The 26,313-nt window shown below is 37.7% G+C and overlaps 2 protein-coding genes across 2 annotated transcripts; both read left to right on the top strand.

The window, feature by feature from the left end:
* The first annotated feature begins 1,090 nt into the window (after positions 1–1,090).
* On the top strand, positions 1,091–13,896 carry LOC129254071 (tubulin beta chain-like). The gene is made up of 5 exons (XM_054892526.2): positions 1,091–1,295; positions 3,751–3,814; positions 7,437–7,545; positions 11,438–11,664; positions 11,821–13,896. The coding sequence occupies exons 2-5, from the start codon at positions 3,758–3,760 to the stop codon at positions 12,766–12,768; spliced, it is 1,341 nt and encodes a 446-aa protein (XP_054748501.1). The 5' UTR covers positions 1,091–1,295; positions 3,751–3,757; the 3' UTR covers positions 12,769–13,896.
* A 4,624-nt stretch (positions 13,897–18,520) lies between these two features.
* LOC129254067 (tubulin beta chain-like) lies at positions 18,521–23,443 on the top strand. The gene is made up of 3 exons (XM_054892522.2): positions 18,521–18,951; positions 21,506–21,841; positions 22,211–23,443. The coding sequence occupies exons 1-3, from the start codon at positions 18,895–18,897 to the stop codon at positions 23,159–23,161; spliced, it is 1,344 nt and encodes a 447-aa protein (XP_054748497.1). The 5' UTR covers positions 18,521–18,894; the 3' UTR covers positions 23,162–23,443.
* Positions 23,444–26,313: the final 2,870 nt, after the last annotated feature.

The raw sequence follows: 26,313 nt of genomic DNA on the forward strand, positions 1-26,313 counted from the left end.
TGGAATTTTTAATTTTCATGTCTTATTGAAATATCCCAAAGTTTGAGCTCGCGGTTCGCGCTCGCAACATCTTGTGAGAATACCCTTTTAACAGTTATTAGCGCCATTATTGACCAAAAAGCGAGTTTTACATCTTCAGATTTGTAAATTTTTGAAAAAGCGCTCGCTCGCTACACTCTCTTGCGGAAAGAATAAAGCCACAATATACGATATCTTATCAACCAGAAATCACTTTTAAAACGCTTTCCTCAACTTATTTAGTACAAAACACACATCTGACTCACACAGATGATAATTTCATGGTGAAAATATCCGTTGCACCAAAATGGCCATTTTGACAAATTTAAAGGTGCCCATTTTGGCTTTGCCCCCAAGACCCCAAACGAAACGCCCCTGCTCCAAATCACAATATTACGATCCTGGCCAAGCTTTGAAAATTAATATTTATTTATTTAGAAAATTCCTTTTCCCCTATACTCCCTTATACCATTTCAGCCAAACTTTTGATCTTAAAACATATATTATTATGTTCGTTAATAATGTTAATTTGCATTTATCATTCTACTGGAATATTTAATCCGGGGATTTCATGAGCCTATGATGTTAACACCTCTATCAATTCGATGTTCAAGTTAAAGATAAAGTTACCACAATTTAATTCCAGCGATATCCCTCAAAGTGAAAATCTATATAAACTAAAAAATAACAAAATTATATCCAAACTTCGTACCAATATTGAAAAATGATATTTTTGAAAAATGGAGAAAAAAATATTCGATTGCGATTTGAACCCCCTACCGCCCCCTACTCACCTTAGTATGTTCTTAACGATTAAACATTCTTACCTATACCCCCACTTCAACGAAAGACATGAAAGAGAGGAAAAATCCTGCGTACTGCAAATGAGAAGAGAGAAACGGGAATAAGATGGAGGGAAATGGGGCAAGTGGAAGGGAGAGAGGGGGAGGGGCGGGAGCAAGACAAGCAAGGAAGAAAACGCAAAGTCATGTTGAACTCATCTCCTCCTTGCATCCGTAACCATGCAGTCATCTTTTCTCTGAACTCATGCAAGAACTCAGTTCGTCGAATTATAACAAATGACGCATGAAACAAGTGGATGACAACACTGATCTTTCTCCTAAGTAGAAAAGGATGTGCTAATCGGGAAGGGGTTTCATTCGAGTGCCTGGATGTTAGAGCAGGTTGATGCATGCACTGCAGTGACTTGGCATTCAGCAAACTGGATTGCTTCAAAATAACGATTCGGTACATTATTTCTAGAGGATAACAACTTGGTAAGTCTGCAAATTTTCATTTTCTTAAATGACTTGCTTGCAATAATTTTGCTTTTACCCAGACCAAAGTAATACAGGTCAATATTTGAGTGTGATTAAATACTTGACATTTTCATGAAATCTTCATGAAGCATTGGATTGAGTAAATTTGAGAAGGCGATGATATTTTTGTTTTTAGTCTCCCGTCCGCAAAATGTTTACAGTTCGGGGTGGGGGAGTGCGTATATTACGGCAAACATATTCCACAGTATTTTAAAATGGAAAATACTATTTTCATGTATGTATGTATTCATTTTTTCTGTATAAATTTACAAATTCATATAACAGTTTATTTTGTATTAAAAGAAAATTCGTCAAGGCTGTAATTGAAAACTTTAATTGAAAATCTTGCAACTTTTTCGATCAGTATAAACCATTATTTTACCATTGTATTATGTTTCAGTCCTTCAAAATATTCACTATATGTGCCGATTTTTTTAGGTATAGACTATTCATAGGCTATAGGCTGATGTAGGTATAGGCTAATTTAGGTATTTAGGCATTATTTAGGTATTAAAGATAATTTAAGTATTTACTATTTAGGCTATAGGTAATTTAGGTATAGGCTATATAGGCTAATGTAGGCCTAACGTTTTTTTCTCATAAAATACTCGTTTTAAGTTCAAATTATTCATGTCAATATTTTATTTGGTATATTTTATATTGGTATCATGTATTTTGTAGGCCTAGCCAGCATGCCCGCCATTTTGGACATTGATTTTTGAAAAACACCAAAATATTTTCTTCGAAGTTGAACTTTTCTTATCGCCATTGCCATCTGTAAAACCCCATACGTCATGCACGGAAATTTGAATTATGCTCCGACTCTCTCGAAAATCTCTATTTCCCCTCTCACAAGAGGAGTTATGGCATAAATTGTAGCTCATAACCATATATAAGCTGCCGAATATTCTATCGTTCTATATCGGTTAAACCTCTACCCTTGAAGCAGCTTTTAAAGTAGCTTTTATATGTTGGCATCTTCTTTCAATGTAAAAAAAAACAAAAACACGATTATCAGCTGGGCTCAAATGAGATTATCATAATTACACTTTCCTTCTCCTTCTCCAGCCCCACCCCTCCCCCCCCCCCCCATCCATCATCTGCATGTGCATTAGCACGGTCCCTGTAGTCTGCAGGCACAGACCCTGATTGGAAATTTGATCAACAAGTGTGCCTCCACGCAAAGACTAGCACATACAAAACTTGCTGTTCCATGCAATACAGGAGCCTTCAGTACACAAGGCATGAGTAGGCTGCACATTCAGACCCTTAACTCGAGTGAAGGGTTTGCCCAGCAGACTGCGGTCCCTGCTGGAAGGAACAGTGTCACACAGTGTAATCACAGTGTGGACTATGTGAAAATATTATTCACACTGTTTAAAATGCTCAAATTCTACAGTGTGAAGATATAAAGTTTTCACACTGTGGACACCTCGACAGTGTAACTGTTTACAGCATGTCCACTTGGTCCACTATATGTGATTATGTGAGGTACATAGTTGAAGTGCTCAAATTTAACAGTGTGAAGGTGCTATGATGTCACATTTTGTTCCACAATGTGAACACACTATGCACCCCCTGTGGGACACTGTGTTCTTTGCAGTTATGGGTATAGATCTATAGGTATAATGACTGATAGAGAGACCTCTTGCTTTTTTTTGTGGCATCCACATGCACCTAGTAAACCCTGCATGACTTATAATAGGCCTTGATGTTATTGCGGATCCCTCCATTTCCTCAGTTTTACTTTTACAAAAATTAATATGATAGATGAAAAAAAAGTATAATGTATGAATCTTATGGTCACGATGGTTTTCATCTTGTTTTACTGTGTAAAAATTTGCTTTGATATAGAGTTGAAATGAAATAAATCTTGAAACCTGACATATTTATTTAGAACTGGATGAAAAGATTGATATATTAATAGATATAGATTGATTAGTGATTTTTTTTTATACACCTTGCTATATTATCCTCTTTTTTTCTTAGCATTATCTTCTGCCCGCTGGGAGAGCAGTTTTCGGAACTAAAGTGGCACCCCAGGGCCTGGGTGAAATATGACAACATAAATTATTATTATTATTATTATTATCATTATTATTATTACTATTATAATAGTAATGATTATTAATAATAGTAAATTATTATTGTTGTTAATCAGTGTTATTATCAAAATTTTCATTTTTATTATTATTATCATCATCATCATTATTATTACTATTATTATTAATATTATTACATTTATTTTTTTATCATTATTATTTTCATCATCATCATCATCATCAAAACTTAGGTGCAAAATAGACGCACTATACATCAAGGTCGAAGTTTGAAAATACCTCGATATCAAGCTGCTACCATTTTTCTCCTGTTTGTTTGAGAAATCTTATCGTTTCGTTAATGTTTATTTCAGAACAACCATGCGTGAGATAGTGCATATCCAAGCTGGTCAGTGCGGCAACCAAATTGGCGCCAAGGTAAGTTCTCGGTCACTCTTTTTAAAAAACCACCCCAAACCCTTTGATATATAGATGGTAAAACGTGTATGAATGAAAATATCACCAGTTCAATATAATTTCTTTAGAATGCGTTTCTCACAATGACAGTCATAGCATTTTGTTATTCTCTTGTTTGGGGTGGAAACTGGGGGTGGAATTGTGTCTAAGGAGTCGTTCTCTACTTTTTCTTATCTAAAAGAGCGCCCTCTAAAAATAGTTCGACCTTTAAATCCTTATATATATATTTCAATTTCTTTGTTAAACTATATTTTGCTTCGAGGATGCTACCTCATACCTCATTATTTCTTCCACTTGAAGACTTTTTAGACCTGTTTTCGTCTCACTTAGTTGGGAATGATAATTCGTGTTTATATAGGCACAGCAATTGGTCATCAGAACTCATTGTCTTTGAGGGTCATTCTCTCCCTATTTGCTATCTGAAAGTCCGCCCTCTACAGTTTCATTCTTCAACCTTCTTTTGAATTCTATGTTTCTTTTTATATGTGAACATTTCGGTTTGAGAAAATATATGAAACTTAGTCCAACTTAATTCAAAATAAGATTTTAACAGACAAAACCAGTCAGAGACGTGGTAACAAATATCAACCAAAATCGATCATTATGATAATTCTGCAATAGGCATATTATTCATCATTTTCTGTTTGAGAAAAATGATGAACATCTGCTCTAATTATCACTAATTTTTAAAGACCTTGAAAAAAATCCTAATTAAAATCATGGCCATTAATATAAGCTGATAAGATACAATTTAAACCATATTGATTTTTGTATAGCTGAAAGACGCTATAAAGCAATGGACAGGGTTTCTCTGCTCAAGATTTTATCTAAAATAATTTTAAAATGATTATTACCTGAAAACAGAATGCTGTTTCTTAATCAAAACATGAAAATAACAAGCAAAAATAGTTTTCAGCTTTGAAAAAAAAGTAATAATTAAAATTGCATTATCAAATGTCAATCATTGACCTGAACATGCTAAAAGAGAGCGTTTGTGTATATGGGGAGGGGGGTGTCAAAAGTCGATCAACTGAATTTTCCAGATCATTGCAGATAGGTGCACTCTAGTTCAATAGCAACCAATAAATCTCCCCCTGATAATCATAAAAGTTTTGGAGTTTGACCCAATTTTATTCAATTGAACTTTGTTCGTTCGTTTCTTTGTGATTACATTATTGTGTAGATTCAAAAGAACCTCTAAAGCTCTATTGATATACAGCTCGACAAGCAAATCAAGTCAAGTGCTGTTTGAACTCAAACATGTCAAAGACTTCGGATTGTATTCTGTCTGAGCATCACATCGTTATGTCGACAATTTTCTTGTAAATGCACTATGTAATTTAGGGATGAAATTTTGATATTTCAATATTTTTAGAGAGCAAATGCAGGCCTTTATACAACGACAGGAATTGCATGTATACAAAATATGGATTTAATATTATATTTATATTTCGTCATTTCCAACAGCAAACTAAGAAATCCACCCCAACAAAAAGTTTATTTGAATAAAAAGGTCAAAATCTAACAAGCATTACACTGAAAATTTCATAAAAAATGAATGAAAAATAAGAAAGTTATGACATTTTAAAGTTTCGCTTGATTTCACAAAACAGTTATATACACATACTGGTCAGTATATTATGCAAATGAGGAGACTGATGGCGTCATCCACTCACTATTTCTTTTGTATTTTATCATCTGAAATCTGAAATATTATAATTTTCTCCTCTCTGTCAAGTGATACAAGGGTTAATTCCTCCTTGATCATGTGGAATTAGTATTGTTTAATACTATATGGTTCAGTCAAGTTGGTCCTTATTGTCAAATTTGTGAAAAGTGAAATATTGTATAATTCAAACAATAAAAAACAAAGAAATAGTGAGTGAGGGACATCATCGTCTGTCTCATTTGCATATCACTGAGTTGTGCATATCGCTGTTTTTTTTTTTAAATAAGCGAAACTTTAAAATGTCATAACTTTCTTATTTAACATCCGATTTTGATGAAATTTTCAGTGTTATGCTAATTTGATTTTTTCTCTATTTATTAAATTCAACATATTTCTGGGGTGGACTTGACTTTTATTAACAATTTTTTATAAATATTGCTGCTGGTTACGCAATTTAATGGTTTGAAATAAAGTAATATAGAACATATTATGATATTCTAATGTATTCTCTATTTTAATTTCGAACGTGCGCCATCGATTGAACAATTATTAAAGAAAATACAACGCATGCCGCAACTATACTCTTGAACAATTTAAAGTTGTTTGACAGTGTGAGAAAGTAGTCCTGTAATTATCAAACTCGTTCATATTTTGAAGAAAAATACTGAATTTATTTAGTGAATAATATTCGTTTATTGATCGGAATATGATTAATATAGCCTACTGCACAAAACATTTTCAACCATCTTCTTGTGTGGAAATATCAAGATATTATTTTGATCATAGCAGGAAATTCATAAAGCATAAAGATGTCTGTCATGCAATTTCCGACAAGAAAGGAAACATTCTTATGTGGGATTTCCTTATCCTTGGAACAAAATCGGGAGATTAATATGGAGACATGCTTGTATTTTATCTTGCCATTGTAAAGAAATTCATATCATATATCTATTGCTAAATACCGCTGGAATTTCTAATCACTATAAATTCCGTTAAATGGGGTTAAAGGGCAATAACTGCACGTATCGTTATGTCGTTGATCTCAGAACAAGGATCTGGGGAAGCTTGTACCCTTGCAAAAGAGATCTTACACACTTCATAGATCGAGTACCACGCAAATACGCAATAATTGTATTTTACCCTCAGTAATTATTACAGACAGGAAGAGATCTACCGAATTATCGATCCCTAATTTCTTTTAAATTATTTCATGCCATGCCCCCCCCCCCCCCGTGAGAATCCCAGATCTGCCCACCTATAATCTAATATCTGCTTATGGTGAGCATTATCAGCTGTAGAAGGTGGGGAGGGATGGAACTCTGTTTTTTTTTTTATAGATATATATATATTTTAGAACATTTCAATCTTCATATTTCAAAATTTCGGGGGAGGGGGGGGGGGGGCAAATGCTTCCATTCCCCTGCCCCCATTGGTACCGCTACTGCTAATAATCACAATACATTTGTAATTTATTTACAATTTGTAATTTACCATTTCTTTTACTTCTCTTAGTTCTCTTTACTTTTACGTTTTGTTCTCTTCTAAGCGCCTTGAGCATTAATTTAATCAAAATGGAAAAACGCTATATTATGTATCATTATTATTTATTATGATAAAAGGGTTCAGGTTGAACCATTGATTGATATAGACAATATCTTTTCCTCTTTCCTTTACAGTTTATAATCGTTGATATTCGCTCTATTTTAACCCCCTTCCCCCCAAAAAAAAATCTAAAAAAATTAATGCATGCATATCTTAACCAATGATAAGTATAATTTCTTATCCTTCTATAACTTCTTCTGTTTCTTCTTTTTTTCTCCTCCTCCTCCTTCTTTTTCTTTTCTTTTTCTTCTTCTTCTTCTTCTCCTTCTCCATCTTCTTCTTCATTTTCTTCTTCTTCTTCTCCTCTCATAGTTTTGGGAAGTGATATCTGACGAACATGGAGTCGATCCTAGCGGGGCATACATCGGGGACAGTGCCTTACAACTGGACAAAATCAACGTTTATTATGGAGTGGCATCCGGTAAGTAGTTAAAATGAGGTTAATTGGTCGAGGAAATAATTTATCAATTAGTGATGAGAAAGACTGTGTTTCACGCCACACAGATGAGGTGAAAAAAATCAAACTGTTTTGGTTGTTCTCAATGATTGCATGCATTCAATAATGTTGCCACAACAATAAGGCATGCCAAAATAAAACCATTTGCTTCCATAAAGATTGATAATTATGGATAAGCATATTTGGATTATTAGCATTCTATATTTTTAATTTTTTCAATGTTGCGTGTATTTATTTGTAAAAAAAACCTACTAAATTCTATCTGACTGATGAAAAAACTACCCCTAGTAATTTTCTTTTTTTTCTCTCTCAAAACTTCGAATGCATATGATATTATTCATATGAAAAACGTAATATCAAATTTCGTTGTATACTTAATACATGGCTAGTAAGATTGATATCTTAATACCATTGTGGAACTTCATGCGGTTGCTATACGACTGTTTACACAAAATGATATCGACAATGAACTTTGATCGAGTCCGTTGTGAACCTCGACTATGGCCTAGCCTTGCACAAAACAATCGTTCAATGTACCGTCACCATTGGCATTTTTTTTTCTCTCTCTCTCTCTTTGTATTCACAAGAGTGCATGCATCCTCTATGGGGTATACAGGTACAATTCATGAACTCAGATTGATACCTTCTTAAATCTACAAAACGTGACAACCCCATGCAAAGCCGTTGATATGGAAACACTCGTTTTCATATCGTGATTATACCCTGATCTCAGATTATGAAGCGGGAAACTGGCGAATGGCGTTAAGGACTGATAAGAAAAATCGTTATGAAAAGTAGTTCCGCTCCTGTCAATCATACAAGATTTCGAAATTATTGGGTTGTTTCTAGGGGCGTTTTTTCATAATCACACATTCTACTGATGCCATGCAAGGATTGGGTAGGAATTAGCACTCAATTTGATTTCTTTCATTGACATGATTGATAAAGAATATACTCATCAGTGTTCATTATTCGGTCTAGTATGTTAGCATTTATGATTTATTCATCTTAATAAGGCTCTCTTTTATGATAGTTTCGGAGGGGTTGACAGTGGACAAAATTATCTGGGCCATTTCTCCAAAGCCCAATGATTTCGTTAGAAAAACAAACAAAACATAAATATGTAATCTGAGTGTATTTTTTACTATAATTTCCTTCTGTCTATTTAAAAAAATATTTCTAATCGTAAAAGTGAATCTTCTCATTTCACACCATGCACAAGGGCGTAGGCTGGGGTGCAATGGGTGCACATGCACCCTCCCGCTGTGGCAGAGGAGTTCCAACACCGGCAAACAAAACGATATTTGTATAACCCTTCTTCTGCTTTCAATAGCTGATTTTCCAAACTTTAGTCGGGACTTTAGTTCCTCCTCCCCAAGATGTGCACCCCATACCACTTTACTTCCTCCAGGATGTGCACCCCCCATGCTCAAGCAGCACAAACAATATCCATAAGCAATGAGATGAACCTTTGTCATGTTTGTTTTCTATACATCCAGTATGGTCGATACCTATTACGGGCGGAAAATAAACTTGACATAACTGTTCGGATGTTCTTAGAACTTCATCTTTCCAATATGAGTTTTCCTCCCTTTCCCAAACAATAAAAGAAAATCGATGGATAATTCAGAAAACCGTGTGAGGCATCCATTATGAGAATTTTAAGACTCATTTTAACCACGTTGGTATTGGATATTAACTATTCTTTATCAGAAACATGGACCTAGAGTAGTAGGTCCATGCCAGAAAGGAGACGAAGACATTTCTCACTGTAAATATTTAGTTTGTAGGTCCATGGTTTGAACTAGTCGAGAAAGTGTCAGAGGTCAGTGCATGCAGTGTGAAGTTCTGATTTATATACAATGTCGATTGAGTTCTGTCATGATTCCCCCTTTTTGGGGGGTTTATATCAACTTGTATAACAGATGGTCCAATTCTATGATCGGGCGTCTAACACTATTATGGCTTGGTATATAGGCGGCGGAAGCGGGGGGGACGTGTCCCCCCCCTTAATTTTAGGTGGGGGACGATCCCCCCCTTAATTTTTTGATGGTAACCTTTTTTTTTTTTTGCTTGTCAAAAAATTGTGTGTTGGCCCCCCTAAAATGTTTAGCTTCCGCCGCCAATGTGGCTTGGCCCACTTGGTCTACAATCAATCAACGATTTGTTCAATCATCATTTTAGTCTAATACTCACATGGGCCACGTCTTACAAAGAGTTACGATTGATCCAATCAATAGTAACTCTATGGAAATCCATCAGTGTCATAATTTTTTCTATAGGAAATTTGCAAAATGTCCTCTGTAAACAAAGGAGAACACACCAAATTGTCAATAAATCAATGAATTTATGGATATACATTCATATCTATAAAAAAATTTAACAAACATGCATTTTATATGTTGACTTTGCTGGCTTTCCATAGTTGCAATTGATCGGATCAATCGCAATTCTTTGTAAGACCGGCCCCTGGTCTAACTGACATTTTAGTCCAATGATGAGATGGTCTGATTTCCACTTCATCACGTTCGTATAATTATCATTTTACACTCTGCCTATAGTAAAAAAAATGTAGGTCATAAACATGGCGTCATATGAAGTGGATATCATACGGAATGGGTCTATAGCCTAACTTGAGATTAGACAATGTGGTTGCGGGCTAACTGGAAATAAGACCAAATGGCTAGTAGACGAACTGGTTGAAGACGAACTAGGATTATACTATAATATGGGATTTAAACCAAACGGAAAGTAGACAAAGGGTGTAGGCCAAGTGGCAATTTATCCTTATTATGGCTGATGTCAGGGGGTTACCAAACCTTGGTTGTGAGGCACTCCGTATTATATCAAATCAAACCAGTAAATCCTTTCCCACTACATGTCTTCTGAAACAGGTTTTAAAACGGCTCACCAGTTCATAGAGTACGAATTCACCACCAAACTCGGATCACCCGCACTATTTACAATTAAACTAAACGTGTCTCACTGTCTTTAGAAATCGTGTACCTAACTCCCAAACTTTCTCACAAAGTCAAAATTCGTCACCCATCTCGGCCCATCTGCAGTCTCCGAGTTGGTTGACGACAATGGATCCAACATAGACGAGCGTGCCTCTTATGAATGAAATGAGAGGGTCCAGAGAAACCTATAAATGAAACGATGTGCCTCCATGCATTTCCAGTATTATTAACATAAAATTATTATGAACGATTGTTTGAAAAATTCTTGGACACAATCATTATCAGACTCGAGCCTCGTATCTGGGAATTGTTGGCAATATGGCACGTGTCCCAGACAATCCTATTTCAGGGGCTAAAAAGATTGAAAAATATGGGAAAGTCACTGAGGTGGGTGGGAAAATAGAAAGTTCAACTCAACAAGATAGAGAAGCGTCAAAAGTTGGAATGACGCGATTTCTGCATTCGCTTCCGGCGTCAGAGGTAGCAAAGGATGCGTGCCACGGGCGCCGAATTTCCTTGAATCGCCACTGGTTACAAGACGGGTGACGAACGTTTATGATAAGGCCATAATAATGATTTTTCACCTTACTTTTTCCGCAAAGTTGGCAAATAGAAAATGGTTTTCTAGTAGTATTGATGACTTAACGCATGTATTTTCGAGTCTTGTTTTCAACTATTGGGCATGGCATAGACTGGATGACGAACGAGTTCCTTCAGTTTGGCTTGTTACAACCTTCCTGCCCTCCTCCACCTGGGAACCATTTGATGGGAGTTTGACGAAGTCTAGAACACCTCACTGTAAATGTTAGCGACCAATAATAAGTCCGAGTGTAATAAAAATATTCAGAGACCGACCGATTCACATATAATTTTCACTTTTTTAATCTTCTTTCTAGAAAAGAAGTATGTTCCTCGCGCCATCTTGGTGGACTTAGAGCCGGGTACCATGGACTCAGTCCGGTCTGGCAATTTTGGGCGACTCTTCCGACCTGATAACTTTGTATTCGGACAGAGCGGAGCTGGAAACAACTGGGCCAAAGGGCATTACACTGAAGGAGCAGAACTTGTTGATGTTGTCATGGACGTCTTGAGGAAAGAAGCTGAGGATTGTGATTGTCTACAGGTAAGAGAGCCTATCCTGATGATTTCCAGATTATCATTTCTTTAATAATGAAAGCTCATTGACTAGATATTTTTATCAGTGGTCAATCGATCTGCACCATTCATTGTCCATAATGTTTGTTGTAAACTAATCATTTGTGTGATCCGTTTTTGACAGGGCTTCCAACTTACACACTCCCTTGGTGGTGGTACCGGCTCTGGAATGGGAACCCTCCTCATCAGCAAGATCCGTGAAGAGTACCCAGACCGCATCATGAACACATTCAGCGTTGTGCCATCACCCAAAGTATCAGACACTGTTGTTGAACCATACAACGCCACACTCTCAGTCCATCAGTTGGTTGAGAACACAGACGAGACCTATTGCATTGACAATGAAGCCCTCTACGATATCTGCTTCCGTACCCTCAAGCTGACCACACCCACTTACGGAGATCTGAACCATCTGGTCTCTGCCACCATGAGTGGTGTCACCACCTGCCTCCGATTCCCTGGCCAACTCAACGCTGATCTCCGCAAACTTGCTGTCAACATGGTTCCCTTCCCACGTCTTCACTTCTTCATGCCTGGCTTTGCTCCTCTGACGAGTCGAGGAAGCAAACAATACCGTGCCTTGACCGTTCCAGAGCTCACCCAACAGATGTTCGATGCCAAGAACATGATGGCTGCCTGTGATCCTCGTCATGGTCGTTACCTCACCGTCGCCGCCATCTTCCGTGGCCGTATGTCCATGAAGGAGGTCGATGAACAGATGCTCAACGTACAGAACAAGAACAGTAGCTACTTCGTCGAATGGATCCCCAACAACGTCAAGACTGCCGTCTGTGACATCCCACCACGTGGACTAAAAATGTCTTCCACCTTCATCGGCAACAGCACCGCCATTCAGGAGCTCTTCAAACGTATCTCTGAGCAGTTCACCGCTATGTTCAGGAGAAAGGCTTTCCTTCATTGGTACACTGGTGAGGGTATGGACGAGATGGAGTTCACTGAGGCTGAGAGCAACATGAATGACCTGGTTTCTGAGTACCAACAGTACCAGGATGTCTCCGTGGATGACGATGGCGATTTCGACGAAGAGGAGGAAGAGGAGGACCTTGCATGAGTTTCACGCAATAGGCCTATTCGTTACTTTTATAGCAATGACAATTTAAAACTTAATTTTACTGTGCAATATTACGATATCACACTTTGATGAGAAAGTTGAAGCTCAGAAGTGTTGGATTTTTTTATTATTACTGAATGCATGTCGTCAGTAGGAAGAGTGTGGAAGTTAGATACGTATCACTGCACGTAACATTAGTAATGCTCCGCATGGGCGGTACGCCAGAGGAACCCCGGAAAGGCAGGGGTGGTTAGTGAAAAGCGGGGATAGAGGAGAAACAATGAAAAGAAAGGAAGAGAGATGTAGGAAGAATGCCCATCCAACCAACCGACACGTGATTACTATTCTTACAGATATTTTTACTTTGTATTCATAGATCCCTTTTTTTTTTTTTACCAATAATCCATTTTATAATCATTTTAATGTTTCCTGAACCAGAAGTGGTAGTGCCGGAACACTATGGGGGATTAAACGAGAGTCGTGGAGCGTTGTGGTCCAGTGGAATAGTAATTTGACATTGAAACAGATGGACGGGGGTTCGAATCCCAACCATGCAATTTCAATCGGCAAGAAATTTATCCACATTGTGCTGCACTCAACCCAGGTGAGGTAAATGGGTACCTGGCAGGAATTTATTCCTCGAAATGCCACCGCGCTGTTAAAGGCTGCGGGGCTAAAGTCAGGGTATATCCAATCCAGCGCATATATATAGGGACTCATTTTACAGTGATATGCTATTATAACATGTTTGTATTATTGATAATGTTATAATTTATTATCTTTTTTCCCTACTCCATCGCCTTTTTTTTTCTTTATCTTATAGTGTCATCCCCTTCTCCATTATCTTTCCATAAAAGTTTCTCTTAATTTTGTTACATTTATGGGTATTACTGAATTAAGTTCGGCATTTTTTAAAAGTTAATTTTATCTACTTTGTATTATGGTACCTCGCTGGACATAGTAAAAGCACCGATTTGGGAACCTTCAAATCTCTTTTGTTACTTGAAAGTAGTGTCGTCTTGTGTTTTTAATGAAATTCTAAACGGGTCTCATGCAACGGTATTGGTGATGTTTCATTTGTAAAAAATAAATAAATAAAATGAATAAATACATAGATTAGAAGATAAATGTGAAATAAAAACAGACCTCATTATTCCGTTGTTGTTATAAAAGTGAAATCTAGAAAGTAGATGAAACCAGTTGCGCTGCCATGCAGGGACCCGTTTTAAGATAATTATCGTCATCACTCCAGCTACCCACTTCAGCTCGAGGCCATCTCTATGGAAAGCTGATGTATTATGTTCAGAGATGATCATTATCCAGCTTGGCTTTCCATAGAGATGGCACCGCACTGGAAATAAGTCGCTTTCATGAAACGAGACATATTACGTTAAATGGGAATGGAAGCAGTGGCGTAGCTACGGGGGGGGGGGGCATGTGCCCCCCCCCCCTGAGATTTGGTGTGCCCCCCCCCCAGGTGCTCCCCTGAAAAAAATTGGCAGAGCAAAAAAAAAGAAAAAAGGAAGAAAGAAGAAAAGAAAAAAAGAAGAAAGACAGAAGAAAAAAAAATAAGAGGAGGAAGACGAGTGAATGAAATAATGTGAGGGGAAGATTAGCAAAAAAAAAATCTTTCATGTTTCCATATAAAAGTTTTGCTTGCGCTTCGCGCCAGAATTGCCTGTTCGATGAGATTCATATCTTGCTCAATAGGCTGATATGGAGCAAGTTTTGAAGTCAATATACAAAACATATTTTAGCTCTGTAAAATGTCCGTTTTATGGTCTACATATCAGCATTTTAAGCTCACGCTGCGTGGTCACATTGTTTGATTTGCCAAGTTCATATTGTTTAATATGTGTATTCCATAATGTTCCATTAAACAATTGTTTAGTTACACACCTATCCCATTTATTAATACAAAAAGTGCTTAGAATGACCATTTTTATGTCGGAATGTTTTAAAAAAATTTGCTCGCGCTTCGCGCTCGCATTATTGAAATATATACCGTCTTCGTGGGTAACTGTGAGCAGTCCTTAACAGGTCCCTTTTCGATAATGCTAGAACAGTTAATAAAAATTTTTGCTCGCTTGGCGTTCGCAGTAACTATCTAGTTACATACGAATCTTGTTCAGGATCACACATAACATTGCCCAGAATATTAAATTTTCAGGACAAACTACATGAAAGTAAAAACGAAATCGCTCGCGCTTCGCGCTCGCACTTTTTATAAGGCTTATGAGATTATTTCATGTTTATGTTGTTTTATAAGAATAAAACTAAGAAGTGACTGATCGGGGAAAATATAGGTTAAAAATAATTTCGGGCACCGTCCCCTATTGGCGAAAGTCGGATCCGCCCTTGTGACACATACACACACACCGGAAAAAATGGTGCCCCCCCCCCCTGAAAAAGCAAGGACCCAAGGTGCCAAGGTGAATAATTTTTCTAAGCTTATTGTATTGTCTAAATTATATTGTTGATGTGTGAAATTGAAACACGAACGGTGGTAAACTAGCTGAGTGAGGGGTGAGAGGTCGAGGGAGATGGAGTCAGGCCATAGAGATATATACTATAATAACGCATCTCTATGAGTCAGGCATGCATCGTTTGAAATTTGTTTGAAATTTATTGAAATATATACCGTCTTCGTGGGTAACTGTGAGCAGTCCTATCGCAGTAACTATCTAGTTACATACGAATCTTGTTCAGGATCACACATAACATTGCCCAGAATATTAAATTTTCAGGACAAACTACATGAAAGTAAAAACGAAATCGCTCGCGCTTCGCGCTCGCACTTTTTATAAGGCTTATGAGATTATTTCATGTTTATGTTGTTTTATAAGAATAAAACTAAGAAGTGACTGATCGGGGAAAATATAGGTGAAGATAATTTCGGGCACCGTCCCCTATTGGCGAAAGTCGGATCCGCCCTTGTGACACATACACACACACCGGAAAAAATGGTGCCCCCCCCCCCTGTAAAAGCAAGGACCCCCCAGGAAAAAAATCCTAGCTACGCCATTGAATGGAAGGAGTATTGTTTATATATATAAATATAATATATGCCTCTGGCTGTTTGGATCATAGAAGGACAACTGCAACAGAGAATGCTTTAAGGGAGGCATTTTGTTGCAAGGCCGTACGCAGATTTTTTTTTCTTGTGGGGGAGGGGACAGGACGCGTAAAAAATTCCGAAGAAACTCGAAAGCGAGGGAGCAAAGCGACCGAGCTCGTCAGTGGGGCTCTTTGGCATTTTAAAAAGTGAAACTGAGGGTCTGGATTTCGTGCACACTTTGGGTGAATATTGTGACAATTTTCAGAAAACAATTGTTGGTTTTCAAAATTTCTGTTGGGAGGGGAAACATCGGAACAAACTCTTTTTAAAATCATGACTATATTTAAAAAAAAACACGATTCTATGAAACTTGCTATAGGTCTACAAGTAACCTAAATGTCATGAGGCGACCTGTCAATCTTCCTAATGAATAGACCCCTCTTGCCTGTGCCCGCCCCCGCTCAACAATTTGCCACAATAACATTACCTGCGCTCATAATATTAGGCTCTCGATCCAATCACCTTTGTTAGCTTGCCATGCTGAGTCCGACAAAGCGAGTTAATACATTGTAAAGGATCGGCGATTGGTCATGATTGGCACAATATGTTACTGACAACACTCAAGTCCAACAAAATCATGTGTAAGTTAAGTCGATTCCGTAAGGAGAAAACATACTGTACATACATTGATTTGTCACCAATTAATCTTAATTGGTCTATATGTGGGTGTACAGTTATGTAAAAAAAAGATACCCTCGAAAGTGTAAAGACGACGTGACACTCGTGTTAAAATGGTTGACATAGAACTGTGACAACGGGGTGACAATAATTAGCTCACTAGATACGAATCCTCGTTAGAAAAGGGATTGATCATGTCCGACCATCACCCCGCCCCCCCCCCCAAAAAAAAAAGTGGTTAAAATATTAGCCAAAATCGTTGGCTGGAATCTTTGATTTTGACCATTATTTTTGGTCGGACAAAATATAGAGGCCCTATTATTTCAACCAATCATTATTAAGACTGCATCTTCAGTTGTCACTTTTTCATCCATATCCGATAGTCTTTATAATTCTTTATCGTTTCCCTTTACACCGTAATGTGGACTTGTCCTTATTTTTTGCAAAATGACAGAGGTAAGAAAGAATGTCAAATCTATTTTAGTTCGAAATATCACATGGTGAACGATGGTTTATGCAAATCAGTGATCCGTTGGTGTAGATTTTCAATAGATGATTAAAAAATACACAAATACAAAAAAAATACTGTCCTTAAATTCCGAAGATTTTTAGGGTAAAGGAATGGGAACATTTTTATTTTATACAGCACAAGTTGAAAATTTAAAGGGGGGAGGGTATCTAAGCCAATGATGAGGCATTTGGGGGCTTAATAATGAGGCCGATCAATATATAGGGCAGCTCTTGGTCACTTGTGGTTGCTATCGTCTTTTGGGTTCTTGCTTCGCAGGCTATTCAAAAACACTCTTGCGTAACACAACCTATTCATCTTTAATTGATCTATAACGCTCTGTGTATACTCGTCTCTGCCTCCATGACAACAAAATCTTGCAATACCCTTTTTCATTAAGGGAGGAGATGGAGCCGGGCTGATTTAAATACCCCCCCCCCTTATATCCAGTATGTGAGTCATTTTAAGAAATATAATTCCAACTTAACGGTTGAAACTTCGATCATAACAAACAAGCTGGCATAAACAGGAGGAGAATTCTACATAATCACGAAATCATTTTTTTTCTAAACGATTTCATACTACACTTTAAAAAAATGACATTATAGTATTAAAATTTATTTCAAATGTGATGAATTTTCTTTTCTTTTGTTCATGTTGCAACAGTCAAAAGCTCTATAAAGGTCTAAATTATATTTTTGAATTCCTTTTCATTTGCACCATAACAAGTTGCAACAACTGCAATTTCTCTTACACCATTAAAACAAACTGGCACTTTCACGTATAAACCCAATTCGTTTTGATAATCCCAAGTCCTATTTCTTCTTTTTGAAGTGTGATTACATAATTTTAGAGAAATTACCACTACAATTAAAATATTTTGAAAGCAAGTTTTTAAAGGCCCACCCTCTAAGACTCGCTACAGCTATTATATTTGAAGAAAGATTTGGATACCATTACTAAAATTGCTCGATCGCTTCGCTTTTTCGCACATAATGGATATGAATGGTCATCAAACTCAACTGCTGGGCCACATTCACCCCCCCCCCCTCCTCAGACCCGATTTACATCACATCCTCCGGGCTTTTCTTCAAATTTTCGTCCTTTTTTTTTCGTAAATTCAGTTTTACTTTATTTTCTTCATGGACTACATGCCGATGCATATGCCGATAATATGTTTTAATTGGAAATTATCGTTATATTTGTCAATTTGTGCAGGGATTAACTTTTCAAATGATTCTTGCCTGCGATCGCGAACGAACGAACGTGACGATTATTTTCTATCTGTTGTATTCCGGTTTCTATTGGTTTCCATCTCCTGCACATTGCCTCGTGCATAACTTGTGTGCGGAGAGATGTAACTCTGCGAGTTGCCATAGGCGCGGTAAATCTTGACCAATTAGATCGCTTGAACGACATCTTGAAATATCACTCACGAATAAATGCTTGTGATTGGTCATTGAGTTGCATCTTCATTTAGGGATCGCTTCAAAAAGTTGATATTCTGAATAGTGTTTAAATCTTTTCCATCTCCCGTAGTATTCATTAAATTAGCTGGTATGGATCAAGTAATATTAATACAATATAACTATAATATATTCATCCAAAATTGTGAATTCCGATCGAAAAATACGCAGATATAATAATGTTTTGAAAGAACTAAAATATGGAGATACTGAGAGAAACCAATTCGATCCCTGAATATGTCGATGTTTATTCACGTTGCTATAGGCGAAGGGATCTTTGATGTTTCGCATAAATTCCAAGTAGTTCCACAAATTCGGCAAACCACGGCTGAATTGAAGAAACTGGCAGCAAGCTTCAAGACGTTGTAACTTAACATTCTTTAATTTTTTTTTTAACTTAATTTTTTCCATTCAACATGCGCGAAATTGTCCACATCCAAGCCGGCCAGTGCGGAAACCAGATTGGTGCCAAGGTGAATAATTTTTCTAAGCTTATTGTATTGTCTAAATTATATTGTTGATGTGTGAAATTGAAACACGAACGGTGGTAAACTAGCTGAGTGAGGGGTGAGAGGTCGAGGGAGATGGAGTCAGGCCATAGAGATATTATACAAATGATGCATGGGTTAGAGTGGGTCAGTAGGAACTGTGTGCACAAGGTAACTTTGGCATGGTTTAACCCACGAGGCGCAGCCGAGTGGGTTTAGACCATAATGCCAAAGTTACCGCGTGCACACAGTTCCACTGACCCACGAAAGAAACCCATGCATCATCTGTTTTATAGAATGGAAAAAAATTATTGAATAAACCACAAAAATTAATGATTTACCGGATGCATGATAATTTCATGCGTCCGGTAAATTCAATTTACTGGACGCATGAAAATATTTACTGGACGCATGATTTTTTTTACTGGACGCATGATTTTTTTTACTGGACGCATGATTTATTACCGGATGCATGAAAATACCAAAATGTAATGCAGACCCTTTGATAACCCTGGACAACATAAATATGTATGCCTAAATTGATAATATGTTGGCACAAAGGCATTATTATACCCAAAATGCCAGATACAGCTTTGCATTGACTAGTCTACTGTCTAGATCTATGACTAGAGTACCGGTATGAGGCAGCCTCAGACCTCCAATAGCTGTGTGTGGTATGCCCGGGCCGCGCCTGGGGCCAGTGCCTACGGCTACCTGGGCCTGCAGTGGAGATTTGGCTGTGCACAGCCAGCCCAGCTGAAACGTTAGATCGTATGTCTGGACTTCTCAACTAACGAGTTTGCAGGCAGTTTTAATCCCTATGACAATTACGGTACCGTATTTACAGATCATTTTGCATCCTTTATTTGATTCATTCTGCCTTGATCGAAAATTCAAAATTTTGACGTAAACAAGCGTAACAGTACATGCGCGATGACATCACAATGACCTTTTCGGACGATAGCTTGTTTACAGTGGATATCGTTTTGATTATCGGGATATCGTTCATGCAGCCCAGTAAAAATTCTTGCATTGCTCTCAACCAATCAGATTGCAGGGATTTTCCCATCCATTCTATAAAAACTAATAACGCATCTCTATGAGTCAGGCATGCATCGTTTGAAATTTGTGCAGCGTGTGTGTACCGGTACGGTACCGTACGTGTGAGTGTGCCACATGGCGGCTAGCGCATGGCGACAACGTTGCCAGAACTGGCATAATTATGCTTTCTGGCATAATTTCGACCCTTTCAGCATAATTCATTATGCCGGCATAATTCTGGCATAATTAGACTTTTTTCTGGCATAATTTCGACCCTTTCAGCATAATTTGGGGCATAATTAGGCTTTTTAAAGCAAAGAATCTGGCTTAATAATAGCATATTTAGCATAATTTTGATCTATTTGAAGATTGAAGACCCTTTTTTTTTTCTTTTTTTTTTGCTTGTCAATTTTTTTTGGCGGACGGTTTTGCCCCCCCCCCCCCCCTGTGGAAAATCCTAGGGTCCAAAACGGTTTGGCATAATTTTTCGCGATTTAGCATAATTTCGCTGAGCTGGCATAATTGGGGATTTTTTTTCACTGGCCACGCTGCATGGCGAGAAAGAAAGGCGCGAGGCAAGAGATAGATCGAAAGTAGACGAGACCTCAATCAAAAATTCGTTTTTATCCAACGTTGTTTTAGCCTACACAATCCAATTAAACCATCATCGACATGGGGTGGATTTATATCTCTAATCTATTCTAGGGCTAGGCCCTAGTATTTTAGTTTTTGTTGGAAGGGTTGTGCCAACTGAAAATCAGTGTAATGAAAGAATGCAAACATTTTTTATGATTCTTTTTCTAGTGAAGAATCTAGCAAATGATTGATCAAAGTGAGGGGGTCTTGATTCTCTCTAACTTTAGACACAGTCAAAGATTCATATCGCATTCAATCTAGGCTGAAGCAGAAGAGGCGAGAATTGAAAGGCGATGTAACAACTGGCAAATAGCAAAGTTTTCAGGTCAATTTTGTACCTGCGTGCCAATGCCTATAAAAAAATGAAAAATGTTAACAAATTAGAATCTGTCTATTCAATGAGGTACTGACAGGTAGCCAGGAGTCTCCTAGAGAGTAAAAATAATTTACTACTAACCTAACATATGCTTACTCTCCATGGAGAGTAAGCGCATACATTAGTAAATTATTATTATTTGGAGAGTAAGCATACGTTAGTAAATTACTAAATGATTTTTACTCTCTAGGAGCCTCCTGGGGCTGGGCTGGCTACTGACAGATTCACATCCTGTTCAGGAGAAAAACGTGCTGAAATGTCCCATTTTCTATTTGTTGTAGGCCTAACTTTGTTTCAGATCTCATTAAAAATATTTGCTTGTTCTTTCATTATTTATTTCCTGGCACATTGCTTATTACTTTTCCAAGAAAATAAAAGTTCACGAAATTTAGCTTGATGGAACTTCATGGTTGGTGAAGATATCAATTGGATGAAATGAAGATTCATCCAGATCTAATTCAATGGTTTGTGTTCCTTTATTAACAGTTCTGGGAAGTGATCTCAGATGAGCATGGCATCGACCCTACCGGTACCTACCATGGAGACTCTGATCTTCAGCTGGAGAGAATCAACGTCTACTACAATGAGGCTACCGGAGGCAAATATGTACCACGTGCCGTCCTCGTCGATCTGGAGCCAGGTACCATGGACTCCGTCCGCTCTGGACCTTTCGGACAGATCTTCAGACCAGACAACTTTGTCTTTGGACAGAGTGGAGCTGGAAACAACTGGGCCAAGGGACATTACACCGAAGGTGCTGAGCTTGTAGACTCTGTGCTTGATGTTGTTCGCAAGGAGGCTGAGAGCTGTGATTGTCTTCAGGTACGCATGCTTCAAACTTTTAACATCCTGTGACTTGGCATTTCAGTAATTTAATGTTCAACAAAAAATAATGTGTCTGAATATTTTCAAGCAATATTTGATTTCAGATTTCATGAATGCATCAAAAAGGAAAAAAACTTGTATCTGAATATGTTTATTATTCATAATGGGTCCTTTTGCCTTCCTCTTGGTGGTTTCTTTCATATTTAAACTTTTAGTTAGATGTGGGTCATTTAAGGGGTTATTAATTCTGTGATGAACATGGTTGCTTTTTCAATCAGTTGCTGTTGGCTAAAAAGTGGTTAAGTATCACTTTCATTACATTTAGAATTTTCTTAATATTTTGATGTTCTTTTTTCTTTCCAACAGGGCTTCCAGCTTACACACTCCCTTGGAGGTGGTACTGGCTCTGGAATGGGAACCCTCCTCATCAGCAAGATCCGTGAAGAGTACCCAGACCGCATCATGAACACATTCAGCGTTGTGCCATCACCCAAAGTATCAGACACTGTTGTTGAACCATACAACGCCACACTCTCAGTCCATCAGTTGGTTGAGAACACAGACGAGACCTATTGCATTGACAATGAAGCCCTCTATGATATCTGCTTCCGTACCCTCAAGCTGACCACACCCACTTACGGAGATCTAAACCATCTGGTCTCTGCCACCATGAGTGGTGTCACCACCTGCCTCCGATTCCCTGGCCAACTCAACGCTGATCTCCGCAAACTTGCCGTCAACATGGTTCCCTTCCCACGTCTTCACTTCTTCATGCCTGGCTTTGCTCCTCTCACTAGCCGTGGCAGCCAGCAATACCGTGCCTTGACCGTTCCAGAGCTCACCCAACAGATGTTCGATGCCAAGAACATGATGGCTGCCTGTGATCCTCGTCATGGTCGTTACCTCACCGTTGCCGCCATCTTCCGTGGCCGTATGTCCATGAAGGAGGTCGACGAACAGATGCTCAACGTACAGAACAAGAACAGCAGCTACTTTGTTGAATGGATCCCCAACAATGTCAAGACCGCTGTCTGTGACATCCCACCACGTGGTCTGAAGATGTCTGCCACCTTCATCGGCAACAGCACCGCCATCCAGGAGCTCTTCAAGCGTATCTCTGAGCAGTTCACCGCTATGTTCAGGAGAAAGGCTTTCCTTCATTGGTACACTGGTGAGGGTATGGACGAGATGGAGTTCACTGAGGCTGAGAGCAACATGAATGACTTGGTTTCTGAGTACCAACAGTACCAGGATGCCACCGCTGAGGAGGAAGGAGAGTTTGATGAGGAGGAAGGTGAAGATGAGGAGGCTGCTTAAACATTGGACAATCAGAAATGGACAGATATAAATGCAATCAGCATTTTGGTCTAACATCACCAAAGATTTGAAATCCTTTGGGGTGAGAAAGAAAAAACCCACCAAAAAGAAATTTATTTATTCCATTCCCGTTATCAGAATATTTCAAATTGTTCGTAATGAACTTGATTTGAACTTCAAAAGTGTGCTCAGTCACACTGTCAAAGACAATCAAAACAAAGCTCTTGTTGAATAAAAAATTCCAGGACAAACGCTATTAAAAATATTCCAAATGACAAGCTACTACAAAGTGTATGTGTTCTTGATTTTAAGGTATGTTTGGTAAATTGTGAGAAGTGCATGTCCATGTCTATATGGTTAGTATGATGTTTAATCTTACTGCTATACTCTAAGCATTCAGTTAGATCTAGGTTAAGATAGGCTACACTTTTATGGAGTGACAACTTCAAACTCATTTTCAAATTGTGAAAAGAAAAAAAATCATTTTGTTATGAAATGAAGTGGGGAAAAAAATTCAATTATATACATGTAATCTATTTCATGAATATTGATTAAGAGAGATGAAACCTGGCATTCCATTGTAGTGTAGACTGAAATTCTAAGTCTAGATGTAAACCAGTGTTGATTATCGTAATTGATAAGTGCGTGATCTTAGTGTGGTAAGCCTGTGTGAGAGTAAAGATTTGAGAACTTTAATATATATATTATTTTAAAAGGGAAGTTCATAACAAAAATTTTAAAAGGGAAGTTCACAACAAAATGATGATTTGAATGAGAAGAAAACTCGACGAGTATTATAGACGTGTTAGGCTTGAAAAGTTCAATTGATTTTCACACAAAATATATGCACAATTTGACAATGCACTGATACACAAAATATAAAGAGAGTTGAGGTCGCTATCGTGAGAGGATGACATCATTGGTTCCCTCATTTGCATACTGACCAGAAACTTGGGTAATAACTCTCATCTTTGATATCCAATTTTGATAAAATTTTCAGCATTAAAGCAAACGCTCGTTTGCTTTTTCACTTTTATTATTTTATTTTGATTCGAATCAACCTGTTGAGGTGGACTTGCCCTTTTAAAGACTTATTTAAAATAGAGTTAATCCTGGGCTTGGAAAGAGTTGAGAGTGAGGTTGATAGGTAATTCAGGGTCCCATTTCATAAAAAAGTTACCTCTATAATAACTTTGCCCTTATGGAAACGGGTCTCAGTAGCCAAATCATTGAAGGTTTCCATATTAGTTGCCATGATAGCAAAGTTACTTGGCTGCATGATAGTGGGAATGACCCTGGGAGCCCCCCCCCCTCCCCCCGATCTTCGCCGTTTTCACGTTACAGATTTCATCTTAAAAATGTCGAGGGAGGGGCGTATGACGAATTTAACTTCTATTTTTCCTCCTTTCGCCCTTCATTAACCCCCCTGCTGATGAATGATATGTGGTGTACCAGCTCACTTTTCAAATTTACATCAGCAATCCCAATAAAAAAATTGTTCCCAGGGCCCTGATGAAAGTTCCCATTTTTGTCGTAAATGCTTCCCTTTTGTCTGCGTGTGTGTGTTGACTTAGTATTGATCAGTGAAATTAAATACATGAATACGTAAATGGGCTATCACCCCGCCCCCAACAAAAATGGAAAAATAATTAAATGAAAATATATGATTAAAAAAAAAAAATTATTTCAATAATTTAAAGCAATGAATAACGTACAATTACAATAAATTATAAACGAAAAAAATCGTAGAACGATATACTTAAAATCATAATAAAATAATCATTTTTTAAGAGGGAGAAGGGGGGTCACAAGGAAAAAATCTGAATGTTTTACAGCCCCTAAGGCTATTAAAATATTTTTTTTAACTTTCAAAATGGTTGGACCCTCATTTGTATTTTCCTTGCACCACCCTATTATTACAAAGGGAAATGTAATTGTAAAAAATGATTTATCAATTTTCTTAATTGATTTTTTTTGTTCATGAATTGGTTGATCAGCTAAGATATTGAAAGAATGCCTGCTTCCAGTTAAAAAAAATTAGAAAGTTCTTCATCTGTCTCTGAGAGATTTAGTCCTTGGAAAAAAATGATTGGCTAAATATTGGTTCGGTAGTTCCCGGCTTAGGTCCGGGGGGGGGGGGGGTGAGGGATGAATATATACCTCACACACACACACATACCTCCACGCCATTGGTGTCCATCCTGGAGGGTGGGAGATATATCACACCCCCCCCCCCCCCAATATTTCAGGTGCGGTTGGCCTGTGTTATCATCCCCCAATGATGAATCATCTGACAAGTATGATCATGATAATCACAGGATTTAAAATAAAATAACATGTTAATGTTAACGACAACGTCTATATTTTTTTATTTACCCATCCTCGCAACCATGTGCATGAGGTTTGCCGAGTATAGTTTCCATTATTTTGAGTTTTAAAAGTCACTTCATTTTTGTATCAGATGTAAAATAAGTGGAGCACAGAGTGTGGAAAAGGGTATTAACCATGAAAACCAACTATAGATTCCTTGAAATGGCACATTTTTTCAAAATTTCAGCTCGCGCTTCGCGCTCACATTATTGATCCAATTCTTACATGCACATACTTGGTCTGGTATGAATATAGCTAACATAATATACGGTATACTTAAAATTTCAGTCTTAAGGACTACACCCCCTCCCCTTCCCCCCCCCCCCCCCGCTGACGTACAGATGTGGGACTTGGGGCCATGGATCCCCCCCCAAAAAAAAAAAAAAACTAATAATAATAAACAATAAATAAATTAATAAATAGATGAATAAATAAATGAATAAATAAATAAATGAATAAATAAATAAATGAATAAATAAATAAAAAAAAATAAAATAAATAAAAAGAAAGAAAACATTCACGACCAAGAAAGAAAGAGAAAATAAAGTAAGGGAAAGAAAAAGGGAAAAATAATAGATTTGTGTATTTTAGAAGGTCAAGATTTGTTATTGCTGGCTTCACTCGCTTGCAGCTTTTTTATGTAAACTTTGCCCTTTATGAGAGCACGGTCTGTTCCTTTAAAATTTTTAGACTCGATAAGTCACTGACCTCCCCAAACTGAAAAAAAATATCTCACAGAGAAGAAATTTTGTGTCAGTCATCCCCCCACACCCTCTCTCTGT

Source organism: Lytechinus pictus, chromosome 2 (assembly GCF_037042905.1).
Source record: "Lytechinus pictus isolate F3 Inbred chromosome 2, Lp3.0, whole genome shotgun sequence".
Taxonomy (NCBI): Eukaryota; Metazoa; Echinodermata; class Echinoidea; order Temnopleuroida; family Toxopneustidae; genus Lytechinus; species Lytechinus pictus.

Bases quoted from the DNA above. Each gene is read 5' to 3' on its own strand.
- LOC129254071 (XM_054892526.2), top strand. From the start codon at position 3,758: ATGCGTGAGATAGTGCATATCCAAGCTGGTCAGTGCGGCAACCAAATT. The intron at 3,815-7,436 runs GTAAGTTCTCGG...CTCCTCTCATAG, and splicing joins GCAACCAAATTGGCGCCAAG to TTTTGGGAAGTGATATCTGA. The intron at 7,546-11,437 runs GTAAGTAGTTAA...TCTTCTTTCTAG, and splicing joins TTATTATGGAGTGGCATCCG to AAAAGAAGTATGTTCCTCGC.
- LOC129254067 (XM_054892522.2), top strand. From the start codon at position 18,895: ATGCGCGAAATTGTCCACATCCAAGCCGGCCAGTGCGGAAACCAGATT. The intron at 18,952-21,505 runs GTGAATAATTTT...CTTTATTAACAG, and splicing joins GAAACCAGATTGGTGCCAAG to TTCTGGGAAGTGATCTCAGA. The intron at 21,842-22,210 runs GTACGCATGCTT...TCTTTCCAACAG, and splicing joins AGAGCTGTGATTGTCTTCAG to GGCTTCCAGCTTACACACTC.